The 16,194-nt window shown below is 38.1% G+C and overlaps 1 protein-coding gene across 4 annotated transcripts in view; it reads left to right on the top strand.

Annotated features, from left to right (window-relative positions):
* ST6GALNAC3 (ST6 N-acetylgalactosaminide alpha-2,6-sialyltransferase 3) overlaps nucleotides 1-15,241 on the top strand; it is a 237,898-nt gene extending 222,657 nt beyond the window's left edge. For all 4 annotated transcript variants that reach the window (XM_021275829.4, XM_072041710.1, XM_005010319.6 and 1 more), the window contains exons 4-5: nucleotides 6,044-6,151; nucleotides 7,755-15,241. In XM_021275829.4, the coding sequence (XP_021131504.2) occupies nucleotides 6,044-6,151; nucleotides 7,755-7,941 (295 nt within the window). In that variant the 3' untranslated portion in view covers nucleotides 7,942-15,241. The remainder of the gene's footprint in view (nucleotides 1-6,043; nucleotides 6,152-7,754) is intronic.
* The last annotated feature ends 953 nt before the right edge of the window (nucleotides 15,242-16,194 follow it).

Raw genomic sequence — 16,194 nt, 5'->3', positions numbered from 1 at the left:
GGGCATTTTGCTGTCAGCTCATTCTGATCTGTCATGTGCAAATCTACTCTTGCTACGAAGAGGAAGGCATAGACCAAACCTGTGACTTGGGGAATGTGGGTGTCTAATTTGGCAAAGAAGAGCTATTCAGCAGCTACGTTAATATCTGCTTCTTTAGGGAAAAAAAAAAAAAAAAAAAAAAAAAAGAAAAGAGAGAAATCTCAGTCAACATAAGTACAATAACAATTAATTTGGTTAGCAGAGAATTTTGTAATGGATCACCAGTCTGTGCTAGTAGATAAATTTTTCATATCATCTTCAGTTGTAAGGCAACATACTGTTATTCACAAACCTACTGTAACCCCAGGAGGAAAGAACTGGTAGTTTTCAACAAGAGAGCACAGAGGGGACATGCCCCTCATTGCTGAGGGTCACTCACCCGGAGTGGCAGAGCCAGGCAAAACCAGAGCAAGCTGACCCCTCACAGATTGACGGGATCTTGATGCCCTGCAGCATCAAGACCAGGGACATGTTTACCTGAACAGTCTAAACTAATCTTAACACTGTTCTTGAAAATATTTCTGTTTGTTTTGAACCATTTTCTACAAATGTTTTAGCATGCTGAAACACCTCTCACACTGGTAAGCCTCCACTCATTGAATTACAGAACTCTTTGTTTAGACCAATACCTTTTTTTATTTATTAATCAAGGGGCCTGATAAAGCTGCTGCAAATAAAACTGTTGCTGATTCAGTACTTTTGGTAGGCAGGTCAACTGAGGATTTGAGTCTATAAACAGCCTTTATGAAAGGATACATTTTTGTCAACTAATTGGCCTGGACAATCTTGTCATTTCAATCTGTCATTGTTGAATTCCATTTTACAGCAATATTTTGAAATGAAGCAAAGAATTGTCTTGTTAATGCTTTTGGCAAGCTCTCTGTTACTTAATAGCTTCTTGAAGTCCTAAATTTCTGAGTTTTTCCCCTTAATTAGCACTCTCAATTGACCTTCTGCGCTCTCTGATTTCTCCAAGGAAAGAATTAAAAAATAGACTTCTAAATAATTTTCTGAAATCAGATTGACATGAAATTGCTTGTCTACAAATCGCCTCCACCTTAACAAACTTTTTTTTTTCTTTTTTTAATTTTTTTTACCACTAAACTCCTCACTGCAAATTACAATCCATTGAACCAGAGAGCTAGAATTGATTGTGCACTTAAAAAAATATCCTGGAACAACTGAATAAAGAAAAGAGCTTTCTGGAATCTTAAGGTAAAATCTGAACTCAAGTGACAACAAAACTTTTACCCAATTTGAACTCATATTCCCTTGATCATTACAAAAATATAATATACCTCCAAATTTCCCCTGATGAGGGAAGGAACTTTTTTTTCCTTTGTTTAGCCTACACCAAAGCATGGTTATAGATGCCAAAGAAGGTGAATTTCAGTATACAATATTTTTATGAGGCATTCTCTACTCCAGCTTCTTTACATCAGTTTCGTATTGGAAAGCTAAGGCAGAAGAACCCAATTGCTTACATTTTAAATTATTTTTTTATTAACATTTTATGTATCACACATTACAATTCTAGCAATCCTAGCCTAAATAGTGTTATAGTGATGTTGTTGTTGTTGTTTTACCACTTTCTTCTATAATATAGAAGGTAAGTCTTCTTAACGAGTTGTGAGGAACTGTACTTAGTTCTTTCTACCGGAGTTTACAGAAGCATGGCTCAAATTGCAAATTTTATGTTTTGCAACTTGCAAATGAATAGTAATCTTGGCACTTGCTTTTCTATTCTGAGCTGAAATAACAACATTTTAAACAGTTAAACCTTCACTAAGAGCAAAATAGGCTAGCATACACTTTGTTTTAAGCATCTTAATTGATTTCATTGGTCTTTTCAATTGTTTAATGCTGAGCATAGGCCTGTGTACTTTCCAGGCATGCTGGATGGTATTTAGCAGAATGAATTTCACCCTGATAACTAACATTTCTTTAAGAATCCTTATAAAGTAGGAAGTATGCAAAATAAACTTTCATTCTCAAGGTAAACAGAGAAAATAACTTTTTGTGAGCATTGCCTTTTTATTGCTGCATCCAGCTGTAAATCATGTCTTGAAAGCAAAATCATCTTCTTTTTAAATGCATTTTTTGAAAAATAGTGCATTATTTTCTGTTGAGCTGTTGAGACAATTTCCTGCCTAGATCTGGTGCCCCATCAATTCTAGAGTATAAGAAAAAGTCACTCGGAGCCATAGGGAACAATTTTGGATTTGCTGCACACACATATATCACAATAGATTTGCCTATAGTACTTCAGCAGATGATGCTTAACAAACTCCTATTTTCACTATTTTGGGATTAATGTTCATATTCCTTCAGATTTGTGCAGTAACATAGACTCATGCTATGTGTAACTGGAGGATTCTTTTACTTTCAGTGTGCAAAATTTGAAATTTGAATGCAATTACAGTAACAGGAGAAACTCTTTCAAATGAGTCTCAAAAAAACTCTGGCCAAAAAACATGAAAAACTCTCCTGTAGAGAGAGAAATTGCATGCATGGTGTTAGCATAATAGCAAAGGCTGAGACACTGCTTTGCACTACGGTTTTATGGGATGATATTTTAAAAAGTATTCAGAGATTTATGACTTTTTAGGGACAACTAAAATTGTTTTCACACTTTTAATATTGCTTTCATTAGAATGTTGAAAGTCTGCTTATGGTATCAGATTGAATTCTAAGGTGTTACCAAATCATCCAGAGTCCCCACTGCTTAAGTGTATTCCCTCATATTCCTACGTATCTTCAGAGGAAAGGGAAAAATGGGAGGAATATAAGTACTTTGTTTTAAAGTACATAATCTATATTCTGTCATGTACTTCATCTCCCAGGGAAGGTATCTGGGAACTCACTCTGCTGTTTTTATTTATCTTTCCAATGTACTATATAGATGAGAGTACTAAGGTCCAATGGTGTTAAAACAGGACATGAAATATTGATTAACTCTTTTTTAAAATTCCGTCTTCCTCCTGAGTATAGCAAATTTCAGATCCTACTGCCAATATAGTACTCTCCAATAAACCTCCAATATTGGAAGGGTCCTGATCTTCGCAGTGTTTTTATAAATGGTTATTATGATTCTAAATGGCTTTAAAAGTTCAAGGATAGTGTTCCTCTGGTACAAAAGCAGAAAGCAAGTCAGAAGCAGTACAGCTGTTTATCATGGCAGGATGTTGCCCTGAAGTAACATGAACCAGGCTGGGAATTCTCCTTGCTAGACAGCAGAAGAACATTTTGTTCGAAGCAACGGAGACCCTAAAGGGACACATAAACAGATGTACAGTTTTGTGGCTATAAGGTGTCAAGCAAAGAAGCACAATTACAATTGGTCTCCACCTAATGAAAGATGGGTATTTAACACCCAGCCTTTTGTTCCCACTTGTCATTCTTCAGCACTAAGTTAACCCTCTATTTCTTGCTTCTGGAACGCTCCTCTACTCTACAAAGACAGCTCAACAGACGCTTAGGAGTTTCCCCAAGGATAAAGACTTTTCAGGAAAAGTAGGGATAGAAGTTCTTCATGCAGTCTAACCTGTGGGGAATGCTAGACATGGACAAGGAAAAGAAGATGTAACCCAAGGTCCTTTGAGTGTTCTTGAGTACAGGAAAACTCTCCAGGAGTTGAGATAGTTGTTTTTCTCTTAAAAAAAAAAAAAAAGGAAAAAAAAAAAAAAAAAGATTTGTTTGAACTGCTGGAATGTAAAGCTCTTGGAGTTTATCTGATTTCGACAACAGTAAGCATTCATCAAAGCAGAAATTTGATTCTCAGTTTTGTGTGTGTCAGGTCAGTGTTATTATAAAGGTTGTGCAACTACTTTTTTACCAATCTTCTTAATCTTACCAATCTTACTTTGTCCAACTTCAACAAGAAAGAGCAAGGAAATAACACCAAATCTGAGCCAAATGCCACTGACTGACAGATTAACCAGGGGAAGTTACCATGGTATTGTGTTGGGTCTGTCTGAGCTGGAGTCACCTTTTCCCTGCAGCAGCCCACACAATGCTGTGCTCTGCACTCGTAGCTGGAACAACACTGATATCACTCCAGTGTTGTCTGTTGCTGCACAGTGCTGGCACAGCATCAGGACTCCTTCCAAGCCCCCAAGAGCCAGCAGGCTGGGGGTGGGCAAGTGTTGGGGAGGGGACATCACCAGGGCAGCTGACCTAAACCAACCAAAGGGATATTCCATAACACCTGATGTCACACTCAGCAATAAAAGGGGGGGCTCTCGTGGGGGAGGGGGCTGTTCCTCCTGAACAACCACTACACGTTTGAGGCCCTGCTTCCCAGGACGTGGCCGAACACTGCTCGCTGATGGGAAGTAGAGAATAATTTTTTCTCTCTCTGTGCTTCCGCGCGGACTGATTGTTTCTTTTGTTTCTGTTTTTCCTCCCCATTCCCTTTCCCTTTAATTAAACCTTTCTCATCTCAAACCTCGAGTTCTCTGTGTTGTATTTTCTCCCCCTTCCTCTTTGAGGAGAGGGGGAGTGAGAGAGCGGTTGTGGTGGAGCTTGGCTGCCCACCTGAGTAAAACCACCACAGGTATGTCCTTGCTCTGAATCAGGAAGAAGCACCTGAAGTTGGTTCTTGTGTCTCACAGGAAAGTTGGGTTTTACAGGCCAGATGAGTTGCTGTATGATATATATATGTGTGTGCGTGTGCGTGTGTGTGTGTGTGTACATATATATATCTATATGGGTTTTCTTTGTTTGTTTGTTTGTTTGTTTGTTTTTTCCCCCACAGGAAAGCTTTATTCCTACCTCAGGATAAAAATGTTTTCAGACTTTTTGTTGATGGGGAAAACTGATTTGCACATAAGCCTACCTGGGAGTTCTTTTGCAGCCAAACTTAATTGAGTGCAAACCTTAGGTTATTTTAACTTATGATGGAGAACAGACTGCTCCCTGCTGTACCTGAAAGCCAAAAGCTAAAAGACGTGGCATAGAGCTACACTATCGCCTCCTCTCACTCGCACATGGCTGAAAGTTAGGGCTCTATTAAGATGGTTTCATTACTTCTGTGGTGTCTTTCTTTGGAAACTGGATATGTTATTTATAATTTCAAGATAATGATTTTCATTGATTTCAGTCAAACTGAAAGCAGTACATGCACAAAGCTGGACTTCAGCCAGTTTGTAAGCATTGAGTACTAAGTGTATTCTTATTACTTATGAGGTTTTAAAGTAGTAAGTGTTGCTTGCCCAGATTATATTGGGTGATTTTTTTGACTCCCAGTCTGCCATTGGTAATGCTTGTGTGAGTAGAGTGAACAAGGTTTGGTCTGTAATCAACAATGCGCACATTTGCATACATAGCCAGTATGTGACCAAATCCTTGCAGATAATACTTTTGGACTGATTTAATGGGACTAGTTATTTGAGCAAAGGTTATCGATTTGGGCAGCATCCTCTTGTGCTTTTTTCTCTGTGTTATTATCTTAAAGAACAACAGCACAAGTTTGTGTGAAGGGATGCACACAAAGTTCTGTTTTTCATTTACTTGTGTTCAACGGTTTTCTACCAAAATGGCCTTGAAAGTTTCATCTCTGTGTGAATTTTCTCGCAGAGGATAGCCCACTGCAAATTCATATTTTGCTTGGGGAAGAGGATAGTGCATACCCACATGCATGCAGCAGAAACCCTGCCTGTAGTTTGCTTTCTGGCTAACTTTATCTCATTTTACACACTCTAGTAATTGTTATCTTTTGGTTGTACAAATAAATAAATTATTTTACATCTCATGGGAGATGCATTGCTTCACTTCATATATTTAACATGGTATTTTTTTCTGTGGACAATAGCTTGAGGCCCCATGCTGGCAAGAATGAGAGCATATCTATAAATAATTCAATATAATTCAAAATAATTGTATGGTTTTGACAGATTGTCAAGTTGCTTAATGCCTTTTGTCCCAGGTAATAGATTATATTTCTTTGATAAAGTGTGGGTAATTTCTCATTGCAATTTGTTTTGTGTATGTTGTATTTTTACAGAGTCCAGTCAGGTTCATATCTCAGTACGGGTTGGTTTACCTTAATTTTGGCTATGGATGCCTGCTATGGAATTCACGTCTATGGGATGATAAATGACACCTACTGCAAGTAAGATCACAGGAAATTATTTTCATGCATCTACAATTCTGATGTCTTGTCAAAATTTCACAATTGATTTTAATATCATAAATCCAAAAAATGGATCAGGCAGCCATTTCCCAATGTTTTGCATTGATGTGACACTATATTGTCAGCATACTTAGTACTGATATGGCATTTGTTGTTGGTAAAATAAAAACATTTACAAAGTCTAACATCAGATGTCATAAGGAACTATTTTTAATCAAAGATCTTTTGCAGTTTCTGAATTAGCTGGAAACCAAGTATGTTCCTATTCTTTTGATAAAATGTACTTACTTTACTGCTATAGATAAAATGTACTTACTTTACTGCTATACTGCTAATATTAATATATTAGTTCTCTGAATGCCAAATACACCTGGAAGTGAAAGAAACTGATTAGTCCTGGATAGTTACCCGAAATTACATTTCACAACCACTGAGCAACCTGCTTGAACTTTCTAGGTTATATATGGCTTGTTTTGAGTAGTAGGGGGTTTCTAATTAGATAATAAAACAAGTCCTGCAAGCTTTATCACAGTAAACTGACATAAATTCCAACCAACTACTGTTAGTGACCTTACAGTGACAATGGATTAATCCTATTGTCAGAAGTATAACTCCAAACACAATTTTTAAAAGTCCAAGTTAAGTGCTTTAATCTACAGGATAAGGTAGCAAAATATAAAATGAAACTATTCTTCATTCACAAAAGCAGGAAATGTCATAAACAATATACGATGCAAGTCCAAGTCTATTTTTCTGTACCTAGGCTGGTTTAAGTCCTGCATATAACCAGTTCAGGGGTCCTCAGCTCCTAGAGTAATGTCTTCATGCAGATGCTCACTCCATATTCTGTGTCACTCCAGCGTGGGAGTCATTCCTGGCAGACACCCCCCCCCCCAAAAAAAGAGGCATTTGAGTCACAGCTGTTTAATTAGGATATCATAAGAGTAGAGAGACTTTTCAGAACTTGCAGATCCCACTGATTGAGTCATCCAGATGGAACGAACATATGTTGTTCTTTGTTTATGAAAACACAGTAGGTGCCCTGAGATGAGGAGTGACAGGACTAAAGTTGTCCTCACAGAGTTCAGCCAAGCTGTCATTGCATAGCCTTGATATAAAACCAGCTAATGGCATGATAGCACTTCAGTCTGTTGACAGCAGATAAGGATTGGTTTCCTTAAAGCTGCAGTTCTGCCTGTATCACCTCCTTGTAATGTATGTTATTCTAACATGAATTAGCCAGTCCAAGAACCGGTTTCAAACGTGGGACTACTTGATGAGAAGACTTTGCTTAGGGATAGAGCCTCCTGGACTGATTGTTCCTCAGAGTCAAATAAAACGTGTAGTACCCATAAGAGCTGGCACCTCAGCTCCTTGCTGACTGATGAGTATATGTCAAGAGATACGCTTAGCTTCATTTTCTACATCAAAATTCATACAAGTCATGCTGTAATGAAAGCCCTTGTGCAATTTAGCAAAGGAGCTGAGATGCCAAAACCTGGAAGGAATTTCAGTGAATTCAACTGCAGTATATAATGTTTTTCTTGAAAATAATACTTAAGACTATCTTTTCTTTCCCTAGGTCAGAAGGCTTTCGTAAAGTTCCCTACCACTATTACGAGCCAGGAAGAGATGAGTGTGAGGAATACTACCTGCATGAAAATGCTCCATATGGAGGCCATAGGTTTATCACGGAAAAGAAAGTATTTGCTAGATGGGCCAAGAAACACTCAATAGTATTTACACACCCCAACTGGACAGTGTCTTGATAGTGGTTTTCTTAACTCTCCCTTAATAGCATAATATTACAAAAATGTCTCAGTTTACAATAATTCTGCTTACATCTGGCAGGCCTTTCTCAGCCTAAGTAACGCTAAACTAAAAAGTAGAAGACAAAGAAGGTGATGGTTCAGTAAGCAAAATTGATCAAACTGTGGAAGGCAGACACATGGCTTGTTATTTCTTAGGGTTTTACTCCACATAATGCACTTTATACTTTAACTGGATTTTACTTCAGTAGTTAAAGGCGGATGAGATTTCCTGTATATACAGGTGCACACAGGGAACATGGTGGTTCTTTAAAACTTATTCAGTATCTTAGTTAATTAAAATTTGTATTTGCAACTCATTTGCAGTACTGATAGTATTGCAGCACTAGTTCCATTTGCAGTATGGAGAATATTCCACAAAGGAAATATGAAGAAATATACAGACCTCCAAGGTCTGCTTGTCTTATTATGAGTAAGCAAATGTTAGGAAACCACCTAAATACATTGATACATGTGAGCACTTGCATATGCGGTAAAATTAGAGATGAGCTAGACGTGGTTCTTGAACTGCACACAACTTTCCACATTTTTTTCCAGCAACACTGGACTTAGCAAAGACTGTGTGCTGCAGCCCACACCAAACCTTTGCCTGTTGTAACTATCCTGCTGTCAGGATCCAGGTGTGTTAAGGTTGGCACATGAACATCTCCAGTTGTGCCTTTGAGTTGCTCCAACATCCAAATACTCGTATTTTGACAGTATTGCCTTTGCAGCCATAACAACAATTCCTCTCTCCACTTCTCCATCTTTAAAAATGGGGACAGTATCTATCTACCTCACAAGGGAATTGTGAGGATTAATTTAAGTCCATAAAGCACGTTGCTGATAAAGAATGCTACGGCATTTATTCTTAACACAAAAGCAATGGTACCTGTCATTTATTCTTGTCTGTTGGGTATTTGAAGAAAGTGATGGCATGTCTGGATATGATGGCAGATTACTCTGTGTGTCCTCGTTCCTACTGAGGATAATTTGTAATAGTTCCCTCAGCTTGCATTGCTTCAAATGGAGTTGAAAGAACTAACCACCTCCCAGTGTTATCTACACATCAAGAAGCAGTTCAAGAATTTTAAAATATACTCATCTCTAGTTGAAATATGTGTTTCCAAGCTTATTCTCATGGAAAGTTTTCAAGAGCAGCAGACTCATTCTTAATATGACCATAATTCAACTAAGCATGTGAGTTTTATTTAAACTGTATTTAAATTAATGCTTTAAGTTTAGAATGTGTCCTAAGAATATTTTAACATCTGGAATGTCAGATTCAACACTGTAATAGCCAATACTGTGAACACTTGAAAGAGTTATGTGTGGAACATGACACACAGGGTTTACTCATGCTACTTTAACATTAAACAATAGGAAACTTTGTATGCTTTTGTAAATCATAAAAAGGGGAAGTAAAAAAGATATTTTTACATGTAAGTATTTGTATACTATTTCCTATTGTATATTTGTACATATAAATCTATATTTTATATGCTCATAGCATATATATATATATTCTCATCATCAGCTGCAACTCTTATAGGATGGGGACAAAAACTCTTTACCAGTGTTACTCCTCCTGGTCATTGGTTTCCTGTTCCTGTTGGTAGGTGATACTAGGGTATAATCTCTCTTGCCCTTTGTATTGTCTACTGTAAATGCAGCTTTCTGATTTTATTTTTAATATAGCTCAGCTTTCACTGCTTACTTTAGTGCTTTAAGTGTTCATGCTGGTTAGACAAAGGCTGGGGCCATTCCTATGATCATGGATGAATACCTATATTGAAATACAGGCTCTGTTCCACATTCGTGTGACTTGATATCTCACCTTCCTGCTTGGAGAAAGAGAACAATAATACTTTCCTACTCCCTGTCTTGACTGACTTTCTTTTAAGCTCTTGAGACAGATATTCTCATTTGCAATGTATTTGTATAGTGCCTTGCAGAAGAGGTGCCCAACATATCCGAAGGCTACAGGCAATGTACAAGCAATATTTTTAAACTGGCTGTTTCTTGTCCCTGGAGTTTACAATCAATCGTAGGCTAATACAGCATGGGATGAAATCCAGAGGGGAAAGGGTCATGGATGCATGAAGGGTTGTAGTAGCAAAAGACTGTGAGCTAGATTTATTGCTATATGCATATTCATCTTTTCAGTTTAGATGGATGGCTGGATAGACAGAAAGCTAATAAGGAAATTGTAATGAAGGATTTGAAGAATGCAGGGCACACAGAAAAAGGGACAATGTTCCACATATTTTGTACAGGGAAACATAGGACAACCTATAGCTCCCCTGTGAGAAGAGGAGGTGAAAAAGAGAATATCAGTTAAATTGATCTTGTGTTTAGAAGGTATTTGGGTTAAGAGAAAGTTACAATGAAAGTGCTGCACACAAAAGTGCAGTTGGGCTTGGACCCATGAGAAATGTTCTTACAAAGCATAGACTTTATCCCAGCAAGCACAGCATCAGGATTCAGCCTGAGTTGTGTTTGCATGCAAGACCATTTTTAAGCCTGAGAATTTTTTTTAAGATAATTAAGGCATGCCAAACTACCATGAATGTGTTGTAAAATATGTGCTTCATCATGCAGCTCTTTGTAGAGTGCTTGCATGCTGTATGAAACAATATCTCGTGCTATGGCTAGCTAAGAAATATGTAGCTCTAAGAACAGCTAAATGTACAGCAAAAATGAGAATGTCATTAAGAGTGCAGTTGTCACAGAGCAAAAGTAAAAGTGTTGCTCTCTTTTTGTAGAGGGGCTTGGATGTGCAGTGAGATCCACTTTTAGAAACATTGCAGCAGACTTCATTCACAGTAGAGTAAATGAACATCAGTTCCCTTATTTAAATGAGACTGTCTTTAGCATAAACTAAACATATTTGCATGATTTTTATTATATGAGTAAGGAACTGTGACCGCTGTGTTAAAGATAATTCTACAAAGAAATGACTTTGTAGGAATTTGTTAAAAATCAGCATTGTGGTACTGAAGAAAAAAAATTCAATGCTTGGCTGTGCAGTAAGAAACCTTGATGATTCACCTTCTGAGAGCAGTTAAGACATCAGTTGAGAATCATTTATTAATTCTTTGAAATAAAGCCTACTACAGTTTACCTGAATGTAATCAGATCCTAATTGCTTATTCATTCAGGCAGTCCTATTTTAATCAACTAGTTATGTGTATAAAACAAGCAAGGAGTTTACCATGGGTTTTCAAAATAGATCTTCCCATTGCTGCTAATAGAGGGATACTTACAGATGATTTGGCTTTTTTTCCCCATCAGTCAGCTAAGTAGTCATCAAATATTTCTTTTGTAATTTAGTTGGTTGTTGAAAAGACACTTTTAAAAATATACATTTTTGGCTTGCCATAGCCTTAGTTTTGATAAAAGTTTAAATTTTAATATACTTTCTGTTGCAGTACCTTCTGATTTATATTTTTCCAGGAAAAAAAAAAAAAGAGATCTTAAATAAGAGCAGAATTTTTCTAAATCTTTTTGACTAGCTAATTACCAATTCACAGTTAATTAACTGAATAATGAAAAAAATTATTTTTGTTTTCCAAACAGATACAGCAGACACGATCCCAACCTTCTCATTCCCCCCAGATGTCCAGATTACTTCCCTCTTATACCATGGCCTCTTCACAGAAAGAAAGCAGTAGTGTATGTATCCAGCCAAATTCCCTTCCCATCTGGGCTGGGAGGCTCCATCTGCAGACTGCTTGTATCAGTTACAGCAGTAAGCAGGAAGGGCTGAGGAAGAGTTCTACTGAGGAGCAGATGGTGTTCCAACTTCTAAAAAATGTCCCTAAAATGTTTGAGGAGTGGAGTACCATTGATCTCTCCTGCAAATACTTTCCCAAATACTCTGTTTCTTAGTGTGCCATTAGCTCCTATCTAGATATGTTGTTCTACTTCCCACTGCTGATTACCAGTGAAGAGAAAATGTCTTTTGCAGGCAAAGGCAAAGGCAAATCCCATGTTGTCAAAGATGTCTATATAAGCACCACCAGGGAGGAAGAAGTCAGCCTGGCACAACTTGAGTTATGTGTAGAGGACCAACTTCTACAGATTTAGGAATTTCTGAGGACTCAATTCAAAAGTAATGGAAATCACTTTGGCAAGTTCAGACCGTGAGTAGAGCAACCATCCCAGTAAAATTTTTGCACTCCAGGGTACTGAGGTAAGCAGAGTTTTGTCTGAGAAGCACCATGTGCACATAATGCATTGCATAGTTGATGATGTTAAAGAGGAGCCCATCCAACACAAGGAGGGCTGATGCAGGCAGTGCTCAGTCACGTGGTAATGGTCCAGACAAAAGTAGGGCCCGACACAAAGAAAACTGGCAACAGAATACAAATGCTCAACCAGAGGACATGTCCAGGTAAGTACAAATTAAATAAGTAATCACTCACGAATTATATCTGGATGGTGTTCGTAGCAAGTAGAAAATCAGAAGCACTTCCCAAATAGATGCTTAAATGTTGCTGACAATATTTTTCTGCACGTATCATAGAGCACATGTTGTTAGTGGTGCTTGAGCAAGTCTGAGGCTTGTTTATGAGAAACCTTAGGGGTAGCCTTAGGAGGGAAACTTGGTGTCAGTGCTAAAGGATCACACAGGAGCTGTCTGGGGGCATTTCTATGTACCACATACATCGGAGAATCGTGTATTTACTAAAAAGGGCTGTTTCTCCTGACTAGGTATAATTAGCTCTTTTTGAGCAGAAAGTGTTTCATTTTCAGCAGATGTGTCTCATTCTGTTCCTTCTTTCCTGGGAGGATGCGGAGGAATGTGACTTAACCATGGGGGAGTGAAGAATGATATGGTGAATAAATAGCCAGCTACCAGGTTCATATGTATTTCTCTGTCTGTTGTTGTGACATACAGCTAATGACAAAGCAAAAAAACAAGCTTTTTGTAAGCTTTGTATTGCATAACCCACAAAAGTCTCATGTGTGTGGTCTGCGCTGGAGTCTCAGGCAAACCCTCCAGAAAGAGGCTGAAGGAGAAAGAGGCAGTCTCTCCCAAGTGAAAGGGAAGGCTTCTGTGTAATGTGTGGCATCCCAGGACCCACTCCTCAGCTTTTGTAGGCTCATGTAGCCTCAGCTTTGGGTCCTTTCCAACCCTGTTAAAATATGTATATTCTCCAGCTGACTTACACAGCCCCTGAGCTGCACAAAATCTGCCCCGTTCCCTTCCTTGGGTGGGGCCAGGGGACTGCTGATGCTGCACCAGGGCTGAGGAGCAACAGGCAGGGACACTGAAGTCAGCAGTGACCTCACTGGGGGCACAGTCTCACCTCAGGTGCTGAACAGTTTTTTGAATGAGGTGTGAAAGAGCTCACTGGGGTTTGGTTATTTATTTATTTTTTTTAAGGTTAACTCACAAAGAATCACCATTTTATGGGTGTCTAAAACAGCTGATTTCACATCTTTTTTTTGCATTGCTTGCTGCTATTTCTGGGACTTCATGAAGATATGCAGCTGTCAGCATCTGCCACTGATTTACTGGCCATAAAGAGATTGTAAACTTGAACTAATGCATGTTCTAACCATGTATTATGCATGATAGCATGTTATATATTTTATTCTAACACTGTAATAAATAATGTAAGTTGTGTGTAGATGTAGTTTAAGTAGCAGAAGTAGTGCTTTTTCTTACTTTCATATCATGTGTTGTCCAGAGCACTTTGCTGGAGCTCTGTGAGTGCCATTAGCAGCTGGCAGCATAGAAATTGTTGAAACCAGTCAGGAAGTATTTACTAAACTTGACATTTTTCATTAGAATATCAGAAATAGTTAAACTTGTTTTCATGAACCTACTTCAGTGCTCACAGTCACAATTTTGTGTCCTGTTATAAGGAAAACTTCACAAGTGTAAGAGAATGACTTCATTGACACAGGTAGTGTTGAGATGCTGGCAGGGCAGCAGTCACAAGTTTTGATATCTGTGGCATCTCTTTAATGGGAATTGCACATGTAGAAGAGTAGCAAAGATGCCAGCAGCTTTTTCATATTGTTGCTGCTGAAAATAGTATTTCTGAGGATGGCTGGAGCAAAAAATTGGGTGCTCACTGCTCTTTTGGCAGTTAATCTGTCCCCTCCTCACACACAGACTCTCACACACATCTGCAAACATGAAGAGTGCCTACAGGGAAAGCCTTTTTTTCCAGATAGTGGCAAGTCAGAACAAAGAAGACTAATCTCTTATGTGGCAAACATAGGCTGTAGTACTTGTTGATTCATGTTTGTTCTGTATGTTTTTGGAGCCTGTGTCTACATTAGTGAGAAATGAGCTCAGCTGGATCAGCTCTGTAGCCTGAAACTGTTAGTGCTAAGTACTTGATAACCACACCATACACAGTCTCTAGTTTGGTCCCGTGGGCTGAATGCGACATCTTTTAGTTTTATCAGAAAGGAATCAAGTCCGTGGCCTGAGGAACGCTCCATCATGCAATACAAACCTTGTTGAATGGGGCTACTATAATGGTCTGCCCCTTAGGAAAGTGAAATTTCTTTTAGCCCATCTTTTGGATAAATAGAAGCCCTTTGGGTTTTACTTATTTATTTTTCCACAGTCTTTCCATGAGTTCCCTCTTTTCATAGGTATTTTTCTTTCAAGTATGAGATCTGGTCCCTTCTGTCAGGTTATGGGAGATGAAAGCTCTTGATTCCTCCTAAAATGGCATCCAAATGTGGTGTAGGACCATGTAATCCAGTATGGGAGCAACATGGAAAGTTTGATGAAGAGTTAATCGTGATTCCACTTGTGGATGTGGTTTTAGCATGAACATGTTGAATGCTTGCTAATGTATCCATTGTTTTTTATATACAGCACCCCATTCAAAATTCCCTTCATCATTTTTCCAGGGTATTTTTTGTTGTTGTGGTCTTCCAGTTATATCTGTATATGTGTGCACATGTGCGTGTATATACAGTATACAATCCTTTTTCTGTTCTTATACAGTTGCTACTATATGCTTCTAGGAAAATGATGTAGAAAGTTCGTGTTATGCTACTTATTACATGTATTCTTTGGTTGCCTTTTTGTAATGCTGAACAGTGTATTCATAGCAGATATCATTGTAGACTTAGAAAACTTTCATGCAATTTATTTTAGATGTTTTGCCATGTGCTACATGCTACTTAGTTTTTGCTCTCACTTGGAGAATGTGCTTCTATGTACTTGCTAAATTGTGCCTGGGATATTTTAAAAATATGAATAAATGTATACAATTTTCCAATATCTCTTGCTGGATATGTTTTATCTGACATAATTTGTGTATAATTTCGTGCTAAGCACTTTTATTCTTATTGATGTATATGCCACTGTAATCATATCTGACAGTTCACTGAACTCAAAGAAAACAAGATCTCTGTTCTAGAAAGTACTATACTCTGCAGCATGCAAACATGAACTATGCCTAAATTATTTCTTAATTGACATTATGGATATCTAAGGCATCTATCCCAAACATACCAAGTAATTTTGGGAAACCTGCTCACAAAACCTACACATAGAGGAACAAGAAATGTGTTCGTTTCTTTGTGTAAATGCACCTGCACACACACACAGAAATGGAGATTTGTAGGAAAAGTATATTGGATCCCATCCATAAAATTACATCCTTCCAGCACTCTCTCAGACTGCAGCACTTTCAGAAGTCACGTCATGCAAACCCTTAGTGGACATTCACCACTTACCTGAGAGACTTCTGTGAGACTGAAGGGCTGTGGGAGAGCTCACATCTCCTGAAAAGTTGTGAAGCTCGACTTGCAGCTAGCAAGTTGACATGAGCATGAGTGGGACCACGTAACTTCTCTTTCTTCAGCAGACCTGCTGAAGGTTTCTATGGTAGCAAACCGTAACTACATTAACCTGATATTGTCCTAAGACCATCAATAAAATGCAACCAGCTTCGATGTATAAATTTTAACTTGGTGTATATGTGAATTAAACATATATAGACAGACTGGGTCTGTGAAGGGGTTGGAGATTGCAGGTATGTCTGTCAGCATTGGCATATGTAATGCAGAAACTGTGACCATCTAATTTTGTCCAGATTCTGGTACTCAGTTTCAATCCTAAAATTGAAAAGCATGGAATAAAGATTTGGTTTTTTAGAAACTGCTATTTTGTCAGCCACTACAATGAGGGGAAGGAAAAAGAGAATTTCTATGGCAAGACTAAAACTAAAT

This window comes from Anas platyrhynchos, chromosome 8 (genome assembly GCF_047663525.1).
Source record: "Anas platyrhynchos isolate ZD024472 breed Pekin duck chromosome 8, IASCAAS_PekinDuck_T2T, whole genome shotgun sequence".
Taxonomy (NCBI): domain Eukaryota; kingdom Metazoa; phylum Chordata; class Aves; order Anseriformes; family Anatidae; genus Anas; species Anas platyrhynchos.
The sequence above is the reverse complement of the archived record's forward strand: the minus strand, read 5'-3'. Positions and strand labels throughout refer to the sequence as shown.